The sequence below is a fragment of the Empidonax traillii genome, unplaced genomic scaffold (genome assembly GCF_003031625.1).
Source record: "Empidonax traillii isolate 1590-97213 ecotype Southwest subspecies unplaced genomic scaffold, ASM303162v1 scaffold106:size2091409, whole genome shotgun sequence".
NCBI lineage: Eukaryota > Metazoa > Chordata > Aves > Passeriformes > Tyrannidae > Empidonax > Empidonax traillii.
In genome coordinates this window covers 1,315,811-1,337,052 of record NW_020955299.1, presented here as the reverse complement: position 1 = coordinate 1,337,052, position 21,242 = coordinate 1,315,811, and the positions used below count along the sequence as shown (strand labels likewise).

General features: G+C 50.4%; 1 protein-coding gene across 9 annotated transcripts in view; it reads left to right on the top strand.

The window, feature by feature from the left end:
- Positions 1 to 21,242, top strand: part of CASZ1 (castor zinc finger 1) — a 275,827-nt gene that overhangs the window by 234,991 nt on the left and 19,594 nt on the right. For all 9 annotated transcript variants that reach the window (XM_027882516.1, XM_027882519.1, XM_027882522.1 and 6 more), the window contains 8 exons: positions 4,053 to 4,887; positions 7,577 to 7,645; positions 11,335 to 11,425; positions 13,410 to 13,574; positions 16,045 to 16,217; positions 16,944 to 17,812; positions 19,645 to 19,786; positions 20,937 to 21,000. In XM_027882516.1, coding sequence (XP_027738317.1) covers positions 4,053 to 4,887; positions 7,577 to 7,645; positions 11,335 to 11,425; positions 13,410 to 13,574; positions 16,045 to 16,217; positions 16,944 to 17,812; positions 19,645 to 19,786; positions 20,937 to 21,000 — 2,408 coding nt within the window. The remainder of the gene's footprint in view (positions 1 to 4,052; positions 4,888 to 7,576; positions 7,646 to 11,334; positions 11,426 to 13,409; positions 13,575 to 16,044; positions 16,218 to 16,943; positions 17,813 to 19,644; positions 19,787 to 20,936; positions 21,001 to 21,242) is intronic.

Sequence of the window (21,242 nt, the reverse complement as noted above, 5' to 3'; positions counted from 1 at the left end):
TCCTTGTTTCTTTTTGAGCCTCCCCTCGGAAACAACTCAGGAGTCGGTGCTCAGCCTTGCCCAGCGTGCCTCCTCCCTGGTCCAGCTGGGAATCACACTCAGGAGCCATAAAGCCGGTGTCTGTCAGGAGATGGGTGTCAGAAGCTGGTCTGGACGTGCAGATATGTTTCTCCATTCATTCATGCACCCTCTCCTGCCCACTGACCGACCCCTCCTGCCCTGAGCACATTTATATATAGCACGGAGCTGTCTCGGTGCAGTGACAGAGATCCCTCTCACAGTCGCTCCCTGACGCACACGCCCAGGGAGATTTTCCTACACAGTCCCGTGTTCCTCGCTGTGCCTGTTACACAGTGGGCTAAAGTAGGCACCAGGAGCTTCCCCTCTGTACAAGCTTTCAGATTTGCCATTCTTTTCTTAGCCTCTTGGCTAAGTCTCTTGGAATATTCTATGGCCCTGTTTTTAACCAGGGGGGTTTTCTCTTCATGATTTCCTGAGGAGACTCCACTTGGGAGAACATGAATGGCGAGTGCCAGTTTCTTGCTCACCATCTTGCATCCCCCAAGTCTGCATGTTCCCCCTCCCAAGCAGAATAAAGGACAAGAGCCCTGGCTGGGATGTCCCATCCCCCAGTATCCAGACCTTGCACTCCATTTGGGCTGTTTTGCTTTTCCTTCCATATATAGTGTGCTGCTGCAGGCTATTTTTAGCGCCTTTTTTGCTAGCTTGGGATCCTTTGTGATACGATAGCTGCTCTGAGACACACAGATCTCTGCTCTTTGGCAATGCCCACAAATGGAGAGCAGCGGCAAGGGGAGAGGGAGCCCTTTTATTATCACATAGGAAAGGAGACAAAAATGCAGTGCAGGGAAGGGGGGGGGGGGAAACACAGGGACAGTGCTTCCAGGGCTGTGCACTCCTCACGGGAATGTGTTTCCCAACTTCTGCCCTGCTTCTTTTTTATCTGTGTGTGGGTATGAGGGGGGTTTTCTGATGATGAAGTAGTTGGTTGAAAACACATATGAAGTGAGTTGGCTGGGTCTCACACCCTGCTCCCTGCCATAAGGTGCCTCCACTAGAAGAGCCTCCACCCTTCAGGTTGGGTGCCTGAGCAATTAAAAGTGCCCCCCTTGGCTTCAGGGGACGTGTTGGGCTCATGAGGTGAGTGATTCCAGAGGTCTGTTCCAGTCTGAACGGTTCTGTGATTCTGAGAGAAGCTGCTCTTCCCAGGCAGGGAGCAGTGGGAGCTGGCCAGGCTTTCATCTCCAATCTGGATGAGGAAAGGCTGAGCAGCACCAGCAAAGCTGTTGATCAGGCAGGGTGCTGCGATCGTCTGGAACCAAATCTGGGCAAAGGAAAAGCACAGTGCAAGGTGGTTTGAGGGATTAAATCCAGGGTAGCAAAACCTGAACTCAGACTTTGCAAAGCTCGACAAAAGGTCTGATTTCCACCCCCCACACACACACCCCTTTCCTATAGGCTTGGGGTTTGCATCTAATTGCACCAATTCAGGTGTAGCCACATGGTACTAAAGATGAGACCCACTGACTGACTTTCATTGCAGCTGTTAAAGCTAGTAAAAATCACACTTAATCGTTTAATTTCATATCAGAGCCTCTCTGTGCTATTCTTTCTCCCCTTGCAGTTTGGCACAGGCTGGCTGGAGTTTTTCTCTTGCAGTGCTTGGAAGTCAGGGAATTATGAGTGGGGCTGGGAGTTGTTTTACAGGTCCTAAAAGAGAGGAAAAGCAGAAGAGGGAAAGCAGATTTAACAGAAACAGGGAAGTTTTAGACCCAGTAGGGATTTCATGGGTTTATTCACTTATATTGGATCATAGGGTTACACTGAAATGGAGGTGGGGAAGAGAGGAAAAAGAGGCAAAAAGGAGAACTGCTTTAAAGCAGGATGAAATCATGTAATGTGCCTATGTGTGAAAGATAAAGTTCAGGCAGGTCTTGTAACATGTTTCTGCATTTAACATCCTTTAAGATTAAGACCAACCCATGAGGTTGTGCTACAACCTGAGCCTGACACTGCAGGGGCATTGCCACCCATCCTGTGACTAACAGGGTGTTTATTCTGGAGTCAGGCATCCCAAATCCCGTGCAGAACGCTGGGCTTAAGTGCCCAGAACTGGAAGGTCGTTTGGGACTAAGCCAGATCCCAGCCCTTGGCAGGTGTGGCTTTGTCCTTCCCCTCACAGGCTGCAGGGATGTTGCTCTTGTTCCTGCCCTCCAGCACCACGTACACAGGCACCCAGCACAGCAGCACTTGCGCTGCAGCAGCACAGCCAGTCCTGGGGCAGGAATGTGACCTTCATGCTCTTGCCCATTTAGTGCCCGTTGCAGGCAGTCCCTTCCTCCACAGAGTCCCGTGCAGACTGATTTGTGGTGCTGATGGCTACTGAGCTTCGCCTGTGCTCAGTGAAAGGCTCTCGTGTGTGTGGAAACGCTCTGGTGGATGTGCCTGCCTGGCTGTCAGATCCCCCAAATCCTAAGGATCTTCTGGATCTGCTGACCTGTTCTGTGCCTGTCTTGGTGCCTTCCTTTTCCTCTGTTTCAAGGCAGTGTTGGTTTGGTTTGAGCAGGACCCAGTGCCCAGAACCTCCCTTCTGCACTTGCCTGTGCTGGCTCCCTGGGAAGGAGCGTGCCTGCCCATGAGAGCCGGTGTGAGTGTTTGGAAAAGATGACGAGGGAGGTTTGAAGGACTCCTGCACACAGTAAATCTTTACTCTGCAGGAGAAAGCAAGAGGCAGAGGAGGAGGAGCGCTGTGTCAGACTGAAGCCTAAATGAGTCCAAGCTGGCACGTCAGAGCAATCTTTATTTCCTCCTTTACACTGATATTGGGTGACCTCCAGATGTGTGTTCTTCCCATCCTGGTGGCCTGTGAAACTGCCTGAGGGAGTAGGGGAGGGAGGAAGGGAGGGAGAGAACCAAGGAAGGACAGCTTTTACTCATTCTTCCTCCCTGTGATCAGGCTCAGGTAGACTAACCCCTTCCTGCCCCTTCCCCAGCCCACACTCCAGAGAACAGGCGTTTTGCCCCTTGCTGAGGCTCAGGACAACAGCTCTTTCTCTCCACACTATGAATCCTGATGGAGAGAAGGCTATTCCGTACCTATTTTTCACCTGTGTGGACTTTCCCCTTTCCTGGTCTTGCTGGAAGCAGTTCCTGGCTGCTCAGGGTTTCCACAGCCCTTACTGTGGCCCCTTTTCACGTGGAAAGCTGCCCAATCATTGGGATTGAGAAGAAAGGGAACAAGTTGTGTGAACCCTTACAAATTGGACAGGGAAGGGAAGGACTGCAGCAGCTGTGGACAGGAGCTGTGCCCTGTCTTTGTCTTGCCTTGTCTTCTCCATTCCCTTCTCCCCACTCCTCACTCCCAAGTCTCTCATGCACAGCCTTTGTTGCTCTTCCTGTGCCTCAATTCACGTCCACCTCCACTGCTTCCCTTCTGCTCTGCAGGGTTCCATTCTGCCCTCCTCCTGCTCCACCCCGTACATTGCCCTGCCTGTCTGTCCCTTGCCATTTCACACCACGCTGCCCTGCCTGCCCTCAGCCCTGCTCTTGTCCAGCGCACAGGGCATTTTCACGTGGTTCCCCCCCTCCTTACACACGCAGGCACACCGTTCTCCGTGCCCCTCCTTCCATATGCAAACACACACAAGGACAGATCTGTACAAACCTCGGCATATTGGCACTGGTCTCACTTCCAGTAAAATTACTTTTTCTTCATATTAGGCCAAGGCAAGAGTGCAGAGACATTTATGAAACTTTGTTTAATGTACTGAAAAGCCATCGGCTAGAACATTTAGGAAATTGATTTTCCTGGCATTGATGAACTCTTTTTATTTTACCCCAGTATTAATTACTTTTTTTTTTTTTTTAAACAAATTAATTTAAGAGTCGTAAAACCTAACAAGTGAGCCAAACGTCAGTAGATCATGTTCCCCTCTCCCCTTCCTCCCCCCCCGTCCCTGCCGCCGGAGCCGGTACGGGAGGAGAGGGAAATCCAGCGCCGTGCCTGACTCTGTGCCGCGGGCTCTCCGCAGGGGAAGCGTCGTCGCTGCAGGATTACGCCGCCACCACCATGAACGAGTTCCTGGGCATGTTCGGCTATGACGACCAGAACATGCGGGACGAGCTGGCCCGCAAGATCAGCTTCGACAAGCTCAACGCCGCTACCTCAGAGGCCGCCGCCGCCGCGCTGCCCGGCGAGGACGCCATGAGCAAACGCGCCCGCTTCTCCAAGTACGAGGAGTACATCCGCAAGCTGAAGGCTGGGGAGCAGCTCTCGTGGCCCATGCACTTGGCCAAGGCCGAGGAGCTGGGCCCCAAGCTGGGCAAGGAGCCTTCCTCGGTGCTGGCGCAGCCCATTCGGGTGCCGGGGCCAGATGCCTCCCTGCTGACGGAGACCAAAGCCACCATCCTGCCGCTGCCCTCTCCCGGCAGCTCCCAGATGCAGGGCCTGATGTCACGGGCCTCCAAGTACGACTTCTTCATTCAGAAGCTGAAGACGGGGGAGAGCATCAGGCCGCAAAATGGCAACACGTACAAGAAGGCCTCCAAGTATGACCTGGAAAACGTCAAGTACTTGCACCTTTTCAAGCCTGGAGAAGGAAGCCCAGATATGGGAGGAGCCATCGCCTTCAAGACAGGCAAGGTAGGCCGACCTTCCAAGTATGATGTGAGGAACATCCAGAAGCTTACTCCAGTAAAAGCTCCAGCTCCCAGCCTGGCCCCTGCTCCCCTCGCCAGCACCCCCAGCAGCACTCCCGTGGCCGGGCCAGAGCAGTCTGTCTCATTGCCATTCAACACTCCTGAGTACCTGAAATCAACCTTCTCCAAGACAGACTCCATCACAACTGGAACAGTCTCTACAGTAAAGTAAGTGTCCTCCTGCTTTTCTTACCTTTGTGCTAGTGGGGGCTCACACCTGAAGTCTGTGTGTGGGTCAGTGGGCAGTCCCAGTTCTTGGGATGATAATTACTCTGTGTGATGTTTCTTTTTGCTCTCTGTTGGAGTGTCTTCTCCTCTGTTAACACCTTACATCTCTGTTTATCTTACTTGCACTAAGGATGTGATCTGCCATCAGCAGTCACAGCCATGAGTCCAGAGTCCACCGGTTCCTGAGTCCATATGTTAAAATGAAAGAGGGGAACATGGTGCTATCAGCACTTCTAAGGTCAGGGTTGGAACTCCTTTACTTTCTCCTCTCTCCAACTCCCTGGACATGCAGCTGTGTCTGTAGGAGAACCTGATTCTTGCTTCCATTGACTCGGTGGCCTGGCTCTGCTGACTTCACTGTTAGCAACATGGGCCTTTTTGTTTGTCCCAGAACTGAGAAGACATTTTGGTGCCTGATTCCCAGCAATTTTCATGGGAGTTAGCCATACACATACTTCTGTGGGGCCAGGCCTGTGTCTTCTCAATTTGCTTGTTCCTTACACAAATAGAGGTGATTCAATTACCCCTCAGACTGGGCAAACTCATTAGCCCAATTACCACTAATAACCTCCTACACACACGTTGCCAGCAATCTCTGCGGCGATGCCGTGACTGAATGGACATATCTGAAGGCTTTGCCAAACCTTGGATTACGTTTTCAATGTGGCTTCCAGAGGTGGGAGCTGCACATATGTACATCAGGCTGCAAACAGGGAGGAAGGGACTTCTCTGCTTTCTTGTCACGGTTTGCAGTTACTTGTTTCTCACTGTGGACCTGGGGCTGCTGTGAGCTGTGATTCTCACGGGGTCATTTGTAACAAGTCCAGGACCTCTGTCCTGCAGTGCTGTGGCAAGTGCCATCACACACCCCCTACTATTTTGCCCCCTGGTAAGGAGGAAGACTGTTCTGTGTTTGACATGTGGACCTCTAGGAGGCCTTGGGGTGAATCCTCTTTGCAGTCCCAGGCAAGTGTGCGTCCCCCATGTTCCATGTTTCCCCACCTGGGAGGCAGAGCTGTGTAATGATACCTGTCTTCCATGTGAAACAGTCATTTATCAAGCGCCCTGCAGACAGATTTGGGAGCTCCATGGTTGAGGTGTATGGGAAAGGGCAGAGGATTATTAACATTTGCATCTGGCTCCTGCTCAGGATGAACCTGTGTGTGCTCCAGATGGCAGGCAGGGACTCCTGTTACTAAAAAACACTGTTGTAAATATTCCTGTAGGCACAGTGCCTTGTTGTGATGGGTGACTTGGCCAGGGACTGTGTGCCTGAAGTGTCTTGAGAAAGCTCAGCCTCCTGGAGTTCAGTGGCCATCCTAGAGCTGTGCCTGAGGGGCTGCGAGCCTCTTATCTGTGGTGGTGTGCACTGGGATCCCAGTTTGATTTCCTTTCTCTTGCTCATTTCCTGCCTCTTGCAGATGTGGGTTTGCAGCACCATGGTGATCCCTGCTCTGGCCACAGGACTTCCTCAGCTGGGGCATCACCATGGGGCTGCAGCAGGGGTGGAGGTGACCAGGGCCTTCAGCCTGGCACTGATCACACACTGGGGTACAGAAGGGGCTCTGGGCCTGTGTCCTTCAGGCTGGTTACCAGACACAGGCTTCCATGATAAAGGACAGCAGCCCATCCCATGAGCTGTGCTGGTGGAGAAGGTGCTGACTGTGGTATCTGGGCCCTGGCTGTCCATTCTCAGTGCCCACTGGGTTCAAATAACATGGCAGGAGTTCCCCCTCACTCGCACACATATGCACATACCCCCTGGCCATGGGTTTAAACTCTGTGACATCTAATGCTATTAACCTGCCCTGAACTAATCTACCTTCAAGTGAACTCTGTGCGAAAGTGTCCTTGTTTAAACCAGGCTGTCAGGAGGAGCACTGGAGGAGAAGGAAGGTGGTGTACAGCCTGTCTGGGGTGGCCTTGGTATGCCCCTGTCTCTTGGGTAGGCTGGAGCCTGGCCCTGTATCTTGTTTTCTCTCCTGCTGAACTCACTGAGGGTGTTGTTTTTGTCTGCTTCCTAGTGATGTCAAATACCCAGCCTTAGCTGACACTTGGATTGACTTTCTCATTGATTAAAATCCGTAAATACTTTTGCTGCTCCATCTGTCTGTTGAAGTTTTGGGGTGTCTGCGAAACAAAGAGGCAGTCAAAGCCCTGTCCAGGAGCCACAGTGCCACTGCTGGTCACAGCCCAGGGTGTCTGCTGGCCACAGGAAATGGCAGGAGCTCACAGCTCTTCTCCCTCGGCTGGACCGTGCACACAAGGGCAGCGTTGCCAAGTGCTTGAGGGAGGTGTTTGTTTTCATGTGACCATCACTTGTTTGTGCAGGGGTTTTTAGGTTTTTTTCTGTAGAAACATGTTTTTGAGGCTGATCTCGGTTTCTCCAACAAACTGCACTGGGTCCTGCGAAGAAGGAACATGCAGGATGGGTGGTAGGCTGACTGTGCTTCCCTGGAAAAGGAGGTACAAGATTGGAAGGGGAAGGGAGGTTCAACCTGTGGGTGTCTTTGCTGGTGCTCCTCCCTGGGCACTCTCTCCTGGTGCCCAGTGATGTGTGGGAGAAACAAGGAGTTTAGGCTGTGCCCTGTTCCTGCTAACCGGCTCTGCCCTGTGTGTTTCTCCTTAGGAATGGATTACCCACTGACAAACCAGCCGTCAGCGAAGATGTAAATATTTACCAGAAGTATATTGCCAGGTGGGCAAAACTTTTGACTTTCCTGGGGAGAGGGCTGGAAGTAAGAGGGTTGACTGGTGGTGGGAGAGAACGAGGTCTTGTCCGTCTGGGCGAAGTGTTTAAACCAGTCCCTGGCACTCCCATTTCCCTTGGCATCTGTTCTTGCTCTGCTGCCCTGCTTGGGAGAGCAGTAGCTGTGAGAGGTGTTCCAGCATGCCAAGAGCACGCTCCGCTCCCCAGAGCTGTTAGACTTTGTGACAAATAGTGGAAAACTGTTTCACTTCAGAAGCCCAGGATTTAAATGGGAATGCTGCCTCTTGACTGTTGTTCTTTCTGCCCATTGCTGTGCTATCTCCAGCGCTTTTCCCCCTGCCAGGCATCAGCCAGGGAAACAAGGAGACACTTCTCTCCAGAAATAAAGCTGAAGGGTTTGCTCCCACCAGCACTTGGGCACTTATTAAGATGAGGTGAGGGGAATGTGTCCTGTGCTTTCCCACCTTGGCAGAGTCTACAGAGAGTCTCCCCGTGGGAGACAATCAGCTGCTAGGAAGGTGCAGGGGAAGATCTTGGCACATCAAGGAGAGTTGGAACAGCACTCTCCCTAGCTGCAGAGTGGAACAGGAGGTGATTTCCTTTCCTCCTTTGCCCAAATCCTAGATAGGTTCTGCATGGGGCAGAAAGAGCAGCACCCTTTTATTTCTGAGATTGCAGGGGCTGCAGTGGGAGAGGAGATGGCACCTTTCTGTCCCGCAGGGAACTGTGTACAGAAACACTTGAGCCACATCCAGTGCTCGTGGTGCTCTGCAAGCCCCCTCCCCTGGGTCAGGCAGCTCATGAGATACCTCAGGGACACCACATCCTGCTTAAAAGGCTCCGCAAGCCGCCCGTTGGCAGCACAGCCACTTCCCTTCAATTTACACACATTTTTAAAAACAGTTTAAAGCCTTAAAATCAAGGGGTGGGGGGAGAGAGACACGACACTCTTATGTCTGTACTGCATAATTAGCTTAATGAGTTTGCCAAAGCCACTGCCAAAAGCTGCCCAGGGATAATCCATTCTCTCACACAACAAAACAAAACCTCTTACTTAGCTAGTTTGGGTTGGGTTGTTTTCCCCCCCCCTCCGCCTCTCCCCTCTGTATATTTATAATTAAAAAAAAAAAAAAAGACCACAGAAAAAATTATTATTATTATTATTAGTGCCTCAGCAGATGGTGCTTCTGGCAGCACTTGCTTAAATATTTATTTCTGTGTGGGTTTCCTCCCCCCTTGTAATTGGGGTGGGTTTTTTTTTTTTCCTTTTTTCGCATCATCGTTACAGAGTAATGAGTCTGTAAACACTCTCTAAGCATGCTGACTTCTTTATTTATTATTTTTATTATTATTTATTTATCAACTCTTGCCAGATCAAGACTAGTTCTTTCTGGCCAAAAAAATGGAAAAAAAAAAACAAAACAAAACAAAGTGAACTGATTAAAGTAAGAGAAGAGGGAGTAGGTTGTTCTTGGGCAAATGGATCTACAGTGCCTGTATGGACAGCTTAGGAGTCGGGATTTGCATATCAGTGCGATGAGATGGTCTGAGTTTTCCTGTTTCAGGTGTGTTCCTGTCTGTTTGTGTGTGTGGAAATTGTGGGTACGTTCATGTAAATTCAGAGGGGCGTTGATGTACCTGAGAGTCTGTGCATGTAAATGTGCCCATGTGTCTGCATGTAAGGGAGTGTGTGGTGTGTAAGCTTTCCTGTTATGAAAAAGCTAAACAGATGCTGTGCTTTAAAAATTAATAGCTTTGAACTGTTTCAAGTGTCAGAAGAAACACAGGATGAATATAACCCTTTAGGAGCTCAACCTTGCGGACTGAAGGAGCAGAATTTCCCCTTTGTGCTGGGTTTGCTGCTTCCCTCCTTCCCCAAGCACAGGGTTTGGTGGAACAGTTGCCTCTCCCTTCCTGTGCTGTAGACACCACACACACCTTTCCGTGGCACGTGGAAGGGAGGGTAGGATTTGGGAGTGCTTATTTAGCTGGTGTTTTTAAAACTGAGATGCTTCAAGTAGCTCATCCCATAGCCACATCTCTTCAGTGCCTGGCCCTTCTTTTACTCCATGGTCATTTTGCATTTTGGGTAATACTTTGACCTGCTTTGCTTCCAAGGTGTGTGCTTGTCAGCGAGGTCTTTTATCTTCCTTTTCCCCCTGCCTGGCCTGCACCCCCAGTTCTCCAGCCCTGCACAGCCCTTTGCTCTCTCTTTCCTTTAAAGCTTCTTTCCTTTGAGAGCTGCTGGTGGTGCTGCTGACATGAAGCCCTGGACTGGCAGGGCCAGCTGGCTCCCTGTGCTGGTCAGTGCCAGGGTGGCTCTGGCCGAGCCTGGCAGCCTCGCAGGCACTGAGCAGGATGGCTCCCTGTGCCCTGGGCTCCACACCTTTGTTTGTGCAGCCAGCCCTGCCGTTTGCCTTGTGGTTTGTTTCTTCTCCGCTGCTGAGGTTTGTTCCAGTTTCTCAATCACCTGTTCTGACGTGATCCTGATTTCCTGCAGTATTTCTTCTCCTTCCCCAGGGAAAGGCATGTCTGCTCCTGGCATCTGTCCCTGTCTCCCTTTGTGAATGCTGAGGCAAAGAAGTCACTTAATTTTTTAGCAATGTCTATCTTTTCTGTCAATTAAGTCCCCCTTCCATCTCCTAGAGGCCCTGCTGTCTCCACAGTTGACCTCCTCTTCCTTACTGTGCTTCAGAAATGCCTTATTTAGTATTGCTTTTCGTCCTGAATTTTTCTGTCCTGTAGCCTGGCGTTACCTCACCTTATGATGGTCCGCAATCTTTTCTCCCCCCGCTCCATTCCTCAGTTTCTCCAGGACCACCTCACTCCTCTCATTTTCCCTTTCTATCCATTGCCCTTCCTTGTTCCTTTCCCATGCCCTTTATCATATGCACTCCTGCTGTGTTTAGCACTAAGTGACGTGAGGAACCTTTGAGGAACCTTTGAGCAGATGGTACTTTATCTTTGAATGTTTCCCCTCTGAGTCCCCTTCTCTCCACTGCTTTTCCCTTTCAAGCTCTTCAGCTCTTCCGTGGTCCTCTAGAATATACATGAGAGAGTTCACTGCACTGATTACCCCATTACTGGATCATCCCCTTGTGCCAGTTCCTGGCATGTCTGTCAGTCAGTACATTAGCTGTACTGACTGTATGCAGGTATTACATGGCACTTCTGGTCTTTTTTCCATCCTGTATGTCAGGAGTTTCCAAATTTGCTGTGTGCAGCTTTTGTGAGGTCCTACTAGATGGGCTTACACTGAAAATTTCAAATCCGTGTTTGCCCAATGTTTTATTTGTCTCCTTCTGTCATGGGAGATTTCTGACACTTACTGTTGTGGTATCTAAGCCCACACATAAGAATTCTAGAATTGTCTGATGGTCAGTTCAAGGAACCCTCCTTCCTTATGCTTCCCAAGTAAACAACTTAGATAACGGAGATGAATTTCAAGGGGAAAAACAGATTAGGGATGTACAAGACCTGAATGATCCGGCTCAAGAGGCACCTTTAAATAGTGACAAATAAGCAAGGGAAGGCGGGAGGGTCACCATCCTTGAGGGGGATAAAGGAGATGGGGTTTAATGCCATAAACCTGCGGGATGAAAACAGGACTTTATCTGTGCCCTGCTTACAGGCGCTGCTGCCAGGACAGCGTCTGACTCTCTGCTCTGCTCTTGCAGGTTCTCGGGCAGCCAGCACTGTGGGCACATCCACTGTGCGTACCAGTACAGAGAACATTACCACTGCCTCGACCCCGAGTGCAACTACCAGGTAAAACACCGCTCAGGAGCCACCAGCACAGCCCCCTGAGCTCTGTGTGCTCCCGTGCTCTCCTCCCCTGTGCACTCCCGTGCCTTTTCACTTCCCTGCTCTGGAAGAGGACAAGATATGTTCTGAATTTAATAGAACTCTATTCAACTCAATCTAATACCATTTAACCCAACCCAGACCGCTTACACCGAAGAGCAGAACGTAGATCAGCTCGAGTCGGTGGGAACTACTCCAGATGTATATCAGCGAAACCAAGAGCATAAATCGTGCTGCGTTACAAATTGTGCCTGAAACGGGGAATGCTGATCTGTTAGTCTGTCCCTTCCCCTCCTGCTGCCCGAGTGACTTTGTAGCAGCAGGATCCGCAACAAAACACCCAGGGAGACCAGCGGCGGCCTGGGATTTGCGGGGAAGGCGCGGGGGCAGGGGCGATGCTGTAATTCCTGGGAGAACTGCCAGGGGATCCACGTCAGGCCAGCGGGTCACGTGCTGTGTTTGTTTACCCTCATCCCGGGTCCAGGAGTTTGACACTGCCATTTCTGTGGTCAGGCTGGTTGTGCGAGTGGGAATCCCAGGGTTGGCCTCTGCTGTGCATCAGGCACAACTTCAGCCCTGCCCCGGGAGACCTCTGGGTCTCCAAGGCACGAGCCTGACCACAGCAGAGGAAGTTGATCTGGATCTGCTGAGCCTGGCTGTGGGTTTCTATTGATCAAAGGAGAGCTTCTCTCTGGGATGCAACGCAGTGTCCTCCTACCCAGCATCGAGTAATGGAGATGAGTCTGTCCCAGCTGTGCCGTGGATATCCCTGCACCAGAAAGGGAGAAACACAAAGCATGGAAAAACAGAAAAACCTATTATTATGATTGGCCTCATGATTATTTCCTAAGGAGTCTGGAAGCTGCTTGCAAAGGAACTCTCTGGTCTCACAGGGAATAAGGATTTAGGCTGCTTTTTAAAATGCAAATTATTTTATGGCTGAGATATATTTTAGAATAAGTAACGCTCTGTAATAAGTGGGCACAAATTAACAATGATTGGCAATAGCAATCCTGCACGTACGCCCTGGGAAATCATACCTCCAGCCTCCAAGGGGTTTCTGTTGAAATCTATATCCCTATATTCCCGTGCCAATACCAACGAGATTGATCAGGATTGATATTATAGGAGGAAAGAGTGGAAGCGATAATCATTTGTTTCCTATGAGGGAGACTAGAAAAGTTGTTAAACATTAGAATACAGGCCTTTTCAATTACTCCTCAAAATAAATGGATATTGATTTCTTTTAAAAAAATCAGATTTACTTTCCCACCTTCAGTGTTAAATATTGATGTCTGTGGGAAATAGAAATGAAAAGCTTCATTTTAAAGGCACTTAGCCTGATCTGACAGTGGGGTACCCCTACATTCCTTCAAGCAGGTAGAGGATTAAAAGGATATTCTGGTCATACAGATTTAGCTCTGAGCTCTACTGCCATCTTTTTCTATGACTGGAAGGAAGTTGTGTGTCCCTGTTTTCCTAATAAAGCCATCCTACTCTGTAGTGGAGGCACGAGACTTAGTGTGAAAGAGCAGAGTGTTTTCCCCAGTTTTTAGTCTGGCACGAGTGTGGCAGCCAGTGTCTTGCTAACCACTACAGTGAGTGATTTGGAAGCTTGGGTTACTCTCTTGCAGCCTGTTTTGTTCACTGGTTTGCTTTCTAACTATAGCTCTTCTTGAGATAGTAGCGGCTAAAATTATGTTAGAAAAATTGCAGTCTTAAAGCTGCAGGGAGCTGGTTCTGGACATCACCCCAGTGTCACGTTTACTTTCCCTCTACCAAGGAGATACATGCCCACGAGTCCTCTTCAGCCTGACTCTCCTGGGGTGATTACTGCCAAGCTTTAAACTCCTGGTCCCACTAACAACCACAAAACCCACTCTGCCCTGGGATTACTCCCCCACTGCCCCCCAGGTCTCAGCGTGTGTCTGTCTGTGTGTCTCTGCAGAGATTCACCAGTAAACAGGATGTGATCCGGCATTACAACATGCACAAGAAGCGGGATAACTCCCTGCAGCACGGCTTCATGCGCTTCAGCCCCCTGGACGACTGCAGCGTGTACTACCACGGCTGCCACCTCAACGGCAAGAGCACTCACTACCACTGCATGCAGGTAATGTGGGCACAGCCAGGGAGCCCTGTCCTCCTGGGGTGCTCTGCAAGGGTGCCCGAGTTCAGGCCAGCACTCCCTGAGGTGGAGGGGTGACGTTCAGGGGGGCATTCATGGCCTGTCTTGCTCACTCCTGATTCAGGAGCCTCTTTGAGCAGAGTCCGTGCCCTGTCCTCACTGCACTTGGCCTGCCAGGTGTTGGGAAGGATGAAGGGAAGCCCCATTCTCTTTTTCTTTTCCTCACATGCAGTGAGGCAAAGCAGGTTTTAACGTTTTCTCACAGTCTTGGACTTTACTTGTTCAAGCAAGTCCCATTTTCTGAGATTCAGGGACCTCTGTGATGCCACTGCACTGCCTCCACTCCAGTCTGATCTGTCCCTCCCTTGAAACCAGACTTTTGTGTGGCACAGATGCCCTTTAACACTGGGTTAATTTCCTCCAAAATCAATTTCTAAAGTAATTAAACCTTAATGTCACATACCTAGACTTAGCCCCCCTGGTTCTCCATCTCCCTCACCGTGGTACCTGTGTGTGGTGCACACTGGGGTCTGTTCCAGGAGCCACAGCCAGAGCTGGAGCTGCTGCACAGTTGTCTCTGAGGTGCCCTCACTGATCTAGACACGGACACACCAGATGGTGTGGGTCTCACCCTGGTGGTTCCTCAGGTTCAAGGGTTTGACATGTCCTCTTTTCATCAGAATTGTGTCCTGAAGCATCACCCTGAGAAGTGCAGTAGTTACAGAGTGACCAGGCCACCCTTGGTGACAGCTTTTCTGGTCAGAAGAGTCAGGCTCAGTCCCTGCCCTGTCCCAGCAGTTTAAGACCCCAGTTAAAGTCACAAGGCCTTAATCACATGCTTAAATGCTTTGCTGGGATAGACTTGAGCATATGTTTAACTTGAAGTCAGGTAAGCTTTCTGAAGTCAATGGGGCTTAAGCACATACTTAAATGTTAGGCATGCACTCAAGTTCTGTCCTGAATAGGGGCTGGTTGAAGCATGTGCTTACAGCATTTGATAAATTGGGAACTTCATGTGACTCGCTCTTGAGGACATTTTCTGTTACACTTCCATAATATTGATTGTTTAGTTTCTTCAATTGAGCAGGATAGGATTTGTTTAATTTTTTGTAGAGTACAAGGAGTGTTTCACAGCTTTAAGTCACTCCGAGTTCAAATAGAGACCCTCGTTTGCACAACTATATATGGCTAATTCCACCCTGTGCCCACTGTCTTCCAGTAAAATAATGCCCTTGTTAACAGTGTCTTACAGGAAAGGTGTCTGAATATAAACTCCCAATTAAAGAAAATACTGCTTAAATGGCAGAATTCGTGCCATCCATCTCATGGTGTTTTTTTTTTTCTTTATGTCCATAATTGGTGTGGATAAAATTCAGTTAGTTGTTTATATAAACTGACATTTTTTTAGGCTTTAGCACCAAGAGCTGCATTGCAAATTATTCCTAAGGAGGTTTTTGTTTAATTCTTTTTTTTAATGCCGTGCAGGGCCTGTCTTTTTTCAAGGTGTCAGTGCAGAGAGAGAGAGAGGCTCTTTAATATTGGAAATAGCTGGAGATCCTTTTTTTTTTTTTTTCCTGGGTATTTGTCATGGGTTTTGTTATGGCCTGTTTGAATCAACCTGGGCTGAACTAAGGGGTGGTGTTTTCGTTCTCTTCAGTTCTGAGATGGTGCAGGCATTGGCACACATTGTGCTAGAAGAAAAGGAAAAAAAAAAATCCTCCCTCAGCAGGGCTGAGGGCGTTTTGGGATTCCAGTGGTTTTTTACTCAATATGGCAAAGTTGCCCGGTTTGCCCAGAGGAAGGCAGGTTTTCAGCATTCCCTCCTCATCACACCATTCCCATTTGCAGCACAAGTTTAAAGTTGTTGGCGTGGGAAGTCTCGAGCAGGGACGGGGAGAAAAAGTCACCAGCTGAACATTGGGTTTGAGCTTTGCTAGAATTAAACTGTTCATTACAGCCTCGAAAGATTGGTTGGCCTCACGTTGCACCACCCTGCCTTACCTCTCAGAACGATTAAGGAAGTAAATAACTTATTCCCACTCAATTTTGTATTCCCCAAATAGTTGAAAATCCTACTTCGTTCCCTGTCACTCCAAGATGACAACAAGTAACAACATCTCTTAGTCTTCCCTTCTCCTTAAGAGCATGAACCCTGCTTACTGCCTCCCTGAGCAGGCGCCATTACCCACAGCTGGTCTTTTACCCCTTTGATCCTCCCTTTTTTTCTTGCTGTTTCGTGCCCAGAGAGTTGGTTTGGGTTGTGCTGTGTTTTTTTTCTTTTTTTCACAACTGCTGTCTCAGTCTTTAGATTAAAGTGGTGACTTAACGCTGCCAGGAGCAGCACACAAATGGGACTGTTAAATGCACGTGTGCTGCTCGTGTGTGTGTTACTGCTGCTGGTGGTGGCAGGCTGTTGAACCACTGTGCTGACCACTCCTGTTTTGGCCTGGGGCAGGTGGGCTGTAACAAGGTCTACACAAGCACCTCTGACGTGATGACCCACGAGAACTTCCACAAGAAGAACACGCAGCTCATCAACGACGGGTTCCAGCGGTTCCGTGCCACGGAGGACTGTGGCACGGTGGAGTGCCAGTTCTATGGGCAGAAAACCACTCACTTTCACTGCAGGTGAGACAGCAGGGAGGGGAAGGAATCCTGCCCCAGAGCTGTGTGCTCTGTTTGCCTCCTTCTGCCAAGTCCTAATTTCAGCAGTGTGCACAGGGACTTGGTTTTCCCTGCTGTGACCTTCTCAGTCCTGCTTCTGAGACAACTCATGTTCCAGGGCAGATGAGATTTCCAGGATCTTTCCAGAGACCACTCTGAAGGCAGGAGTATGATCTGAGGAGAGGATACCCACTAGAAAATACATCCTAGAATCATTTGGGAAAGAGATCACATTGCTCATCAGAGTGCAGCTGAAGTAGGCCCTTAATACACTGCTAATGGCACTTCCATGGTAGGGTTTTTTCCAGCCAACTCATCCCTTTTGGGGCCTGAGTGGGCCTTCTGTACCCAACTGCTCTTCTATTGATTTCTCATGTTCTCAGGAAGAGCAGGAAAGCACAGTTTGTACCTTAGTCCCCTTTAGCTGCTGTTTTGGTTGGAACTCTCAGTGGAGGGTGCCTGTGTCCCCATGTTATTGTGGCTGTTCCTCTGAGGGGAGTGAGCAGCCCAGCTCTCCCCCATGGCAGCATTTCTGCTGGCCTTGGTGTCACAGCTCCTCAGCCCCTCTGCAGCCAGGCCGTTGTCTCATCCCAGCCCCAGTCCTTGTCCCAGAGGGAGGCAGGTGACAGCAGCTGGGCTGTGCTCCTGCCCACACAGCCAACCACCCTCTCCTCCTCGATGCCCTTGCAGGAGACCTGGGTGCACGTTCACCTTCAAGAACAAGTGTGATATTGAGAAGCACAAGAGCTACCACATCAAAGATGATGCCTATGCCAAGGATGGCTTCAAGAAGTTCTACAAGTACGAGGAATGCAAGTATGAGGGCTGTGTCTACAGCAAGGCCACCAACCACTTCCACTGCATAAGGGCAGGCTGTGGCTTCACCTTCACCTCCACCAGCCAGATGACCTCCCACAAACGCAAACACGAGCGCCGGCACATCCGGAGCTCAGGAGTGCTGGGCCTGCCCGCCTCTCTCCTGGGCTCCAAGGACAACGAGCAGGAGGAGTCCAGTAACGATGACCTTATTGACTTCTCTGCCATGAGCTCCAAGAACTCCAGCCTGAGTGCCTCCCCGACCAGCCAACAGTCTTCCGTGTCTCTCATCGTCCCGGCCGCGCCCTCCTCTGCGGCCGAGCTCGCTTCCTCACAGGCCACCAAGGCTGCCAACAGCATGACACCGGCCACCAAGATCTCTGGCCTGCTCTCCCAGGCTCTTCCCAGCAATATACCCTTGGCCCTGGCACTCTCCAACTCAGCACTTCCTGGGACAGCTGGATCCTTCTTCCCCATCATCCCCAGTCGGGTCTCTACACCACTTCCTGCCAGCTCGGCTAGTCTGATGACTGCTGGTTCTTCTGGCGCCAATCCAACATCATCTGCTCCTACAGAGTCCTCATCCCAGGCAGTCTCAGGATCTGGTGAGCCAGCAACCACTTCCTCTCCAGCTCCAGCAGCATCTATAATGGAAAGGATCTCTGCTAGCAAGGGATTAATCTCTCCTATGATGGCCAGGCTGGCAGCAGCTGCACTCAAGCCCTCTGTGGCACTTGAAGCAGGTGAGTCACCCCATCAGTGGTGGTAGTGGTGGGAGGCAGAGCAGTGCCTGATGACTGAGAGGAGAGTGAATGAGAAGTCACCCAGTGGCATTTATGTTCCTTTACTACTTGGTTGTGTCTAGTTAACCCTTGAAGAGGGCAGTGTTGGCATGGGCTCCTGTGGATGCTGGCTATGCCCACATGGCCAGAAGAGAGACAGGAAACACAGCTTTGCCCACAAAAGGAGCAGGCTCTTAGCAGAGCTGAAGGAGAGAGGCAGAGTATTGAAAATGGAAATGAAGAAAAGCTTGGCCAATAGTTGCAGGCTGTGCAGAGACTGTATGAGCTTTATCTGGGCCCTGTGGTGATGATCCTGTAGCCCATGGCCAGTTGTTTTTCTGGTCTGGGGCGCTGGTTCTGTGCTCCAGCTCTGTTGTCCCAGCTATGGGTTTGGGGATAGTGCTGGTACAGTCCACAAACAGGACCTTTCTCCTGGTCAGTCCTCGCAAGCTGTGCTTCACCTGTCCCTGCAGCTCCATGAGGGGGTAAAAGATGGGAATGAGAACTCCCCTGGGGCAGCACGAAGCTCTTCCTGCTGCCACCTAGACCTGATGCAGGTCATAGCCCATGCCCAGCCCTTCCAGAGGGACGTTGGGGTTCCCACCAGAACACAGGGAACCTCCACAGTCTGCTGGACACGGTCAGCTCCTGGTGGGCAGCGTGGGGTCGTGGGGAGAGGCCGTGCCTGGCAGCCCCCACACCCTGGAGCTCCTTCCCGGGGCATGGAAAGGCTGGAGCAGCTGCTGACCCTGCTGTGGGAGTGCTGAGCGAACGGGGGAGTAGGACGAGCTGATCTGATTAAAGAGGGAGGGGAACTTTCACATACTTTTAAAATTATTGTGTGAAAAATTGTTTCCTAAAGCAGAGAAAGGTCATTGAGGAAACTATTTTCCTTTATTTTTTAATAAAATGCCACTTGCTGTCTGAGAAGCAGCTCGCCGTCAGCTGTACTGCCGGAGGGCAAATTAATATTTTAGTCACTTGGGGATTGTGGAGAAAAGCTCTGCAGACATGTTCCTGTCAGCAACTTTTTTTCCCTCCTTTTTTCTTTACTGTTTTTTCCTAATTTTTTTTTTCCCTCTTTAATTTGCTCTCCCTTTTCTCCCTCTTTTTCCCTTTTTTTTTTTTTTCCTTCTTATTTTGTTTTTCCTCTGTTCCCTTTAATTTGAATGTTTCTTTGCCCAGACCTCCCCGCGGAGCAGCACTCCCCGGTGGGTGGGGACGTGGCGGGGGCGGTGGCAGGAGGTCGCGGGTCCCTGGCTGTCACCTCGGATCGCCCCGGCGGGGCAGATGCTCCTGGTGGGCAGGCGCAGTGTCGGGGCCGGCGCTGTCGCTACGGCAACGCTGGGATTGGGGACGGGGAAGGGGGCTTGACTAGCAGTCGAAAGCTGCCACATTGCCTCAGCATTAACAGAGTCTTTAATAAACGCTTAAGAGGCAGCCCCGCAAATTAGTTATGACAGTTTGTGCAGAGAATCAGGTCTCCCCCACGCTCCTTCCGCCCTTCTCCTTTAAAGGGCCCATAGCCTGGACAACTTTGACATAATTTTGCAATAATTATCACTTGAAGAATTTCCACGCTGGAGTGGACGTCAGAACCCATCATGTCAACTTGGCAATAAACGCTGACCAGCAGTCCCAGCACTTCCCTTCCCCCCACACTTTTCCTTTGCTTTTTCCATTTAGGCACTTGTGCCAGTGATTTAACTTACTTATTTGCCATTGTAACCTCATTTGAGATCCACATTTTCGTTTAATTTTTTGCACTTAATTTGGGTGTCTTTCTCGAGCAGGGAACGGACAACCAGCAGCTCCCGGACGGTTCAATCCAGTCCAGGTGAAGCAGGAACCTGCGGAGGCCATGGGATCATCATCTGCCACCAGTCAGGACTCCCTGCAGGAGCACAGCTTGGACCTGAGCGTCAAGGATCACGGGTGAGAGAAGGGAACAGGCACACTCAGCTCTTCCCAGCATCGAGGTCTGGGCAGTTCCTGTGCCTGTAACACAAGGACACGGAGTGTCAATGAATGGCAGTTTCACAGGGGCTGAGTTGGACTCCCCCAGACTGCAGGCAGGGATGGTCATTATAGTCCCCCTCAAGTGTATGTTCTCCAGAAGGTTTTTTGGGGCTCACAGGCACCTTCTGACTCTTTGACAAGAGCCTCACCTCTTGTCCTCCCCTCTGGAAAGTGAGCCACCGGCAGAGCTGCTTTCCCTTAGTCCTGCTCTTGTGATCCCGAGCTGATCAAAGGCTGCCCCAGTGCCACACCTCAGCACACTCTCAGCAGCAGCATTTGCACTGCTGTCTGTCTGCTGACCCAGGCCCAAGGGAAGCACCTGCTAGAGAAATCGGACACACAGAACAGCCCAGTGTCAGGATAACTCTGGTCTGGGTCTGGCACGATCCATGTTATGGCCATGGTTGTGCAGGTGTGAAAGCACCCTTCTCAAAACATTTGCCTGGCATATCTGCTGAGAACAGGAGCATTAGGGGATTGTCCTGTGTGGAAAAAGGGCAGAGGAACTGCTCCTGGGGATAAGTGAGCTCCACTTTGACCTCTGCATTCGTTCCTGGCCATACCTTCTTTAAACAAGTCTCCATCTGGTAGCCCAGCACTCGGAGCTCCTGCTGATGGTGTGAGATCCTAAGGCTGCCTTTCAGCACTTGACCATTGCCTTGCCTTCCCCTCTGCTGCCCAGGGGACCCGTGTCCCTGGCAGTGTGAGTCTTCAGCAACATCCCCCTTGGTTTTGTGGGAAGTAGCTGTGGGAAGTTCTAGCAGGATGAAGGAGCAAAACATGGGGGAGGTTGTGAGTCAGCTAATGAAGTGTGGTGAGCTGGACACTGGGTTAGAGGTCTGGGCTGTTCAGGAGCTTAAGGAACTAAATCCTGCAGACCCAGGACTCCCTTCCTCTCCATCTTGGCTATCCTGAGTTTGGCCTGCCCAGGGGAGGGTGGGCATCATTCTCTTCCTGCGGATGCAGCAGGTGAGGGCTGAGGCAGCTTGAAGGGAGAAGGATTAATCTGAGCGCTCCCAGTCCCCGTGCACATCTCAACTAAACCCTGTTGGTTTGTGTGTTCCAGTAATGAATCAAATGGCCACACAGTCTCGGCAAATTCATCTCTTTTATCCTCGCTTATGAATAAGGTAAGAGCCATCCATCACACGCCTTTCATTGCCCCCACCACCAGAAATTAAAGCCGCGATCGCGGGGAGGGGGGGCCGCGACGCGTTTGTTTTTTAATGTTTTGCCTCTAATAAGATGAGTTTGTACCATTTAAATTTTGAGACCATTTTTCATCGGGTATAATTTCAGAGCCACTGCTTACGAATTAATTTAATGAACTGGCTGAAGAAATATATTGCAGCCTCTGACACCTTTTTTTTTT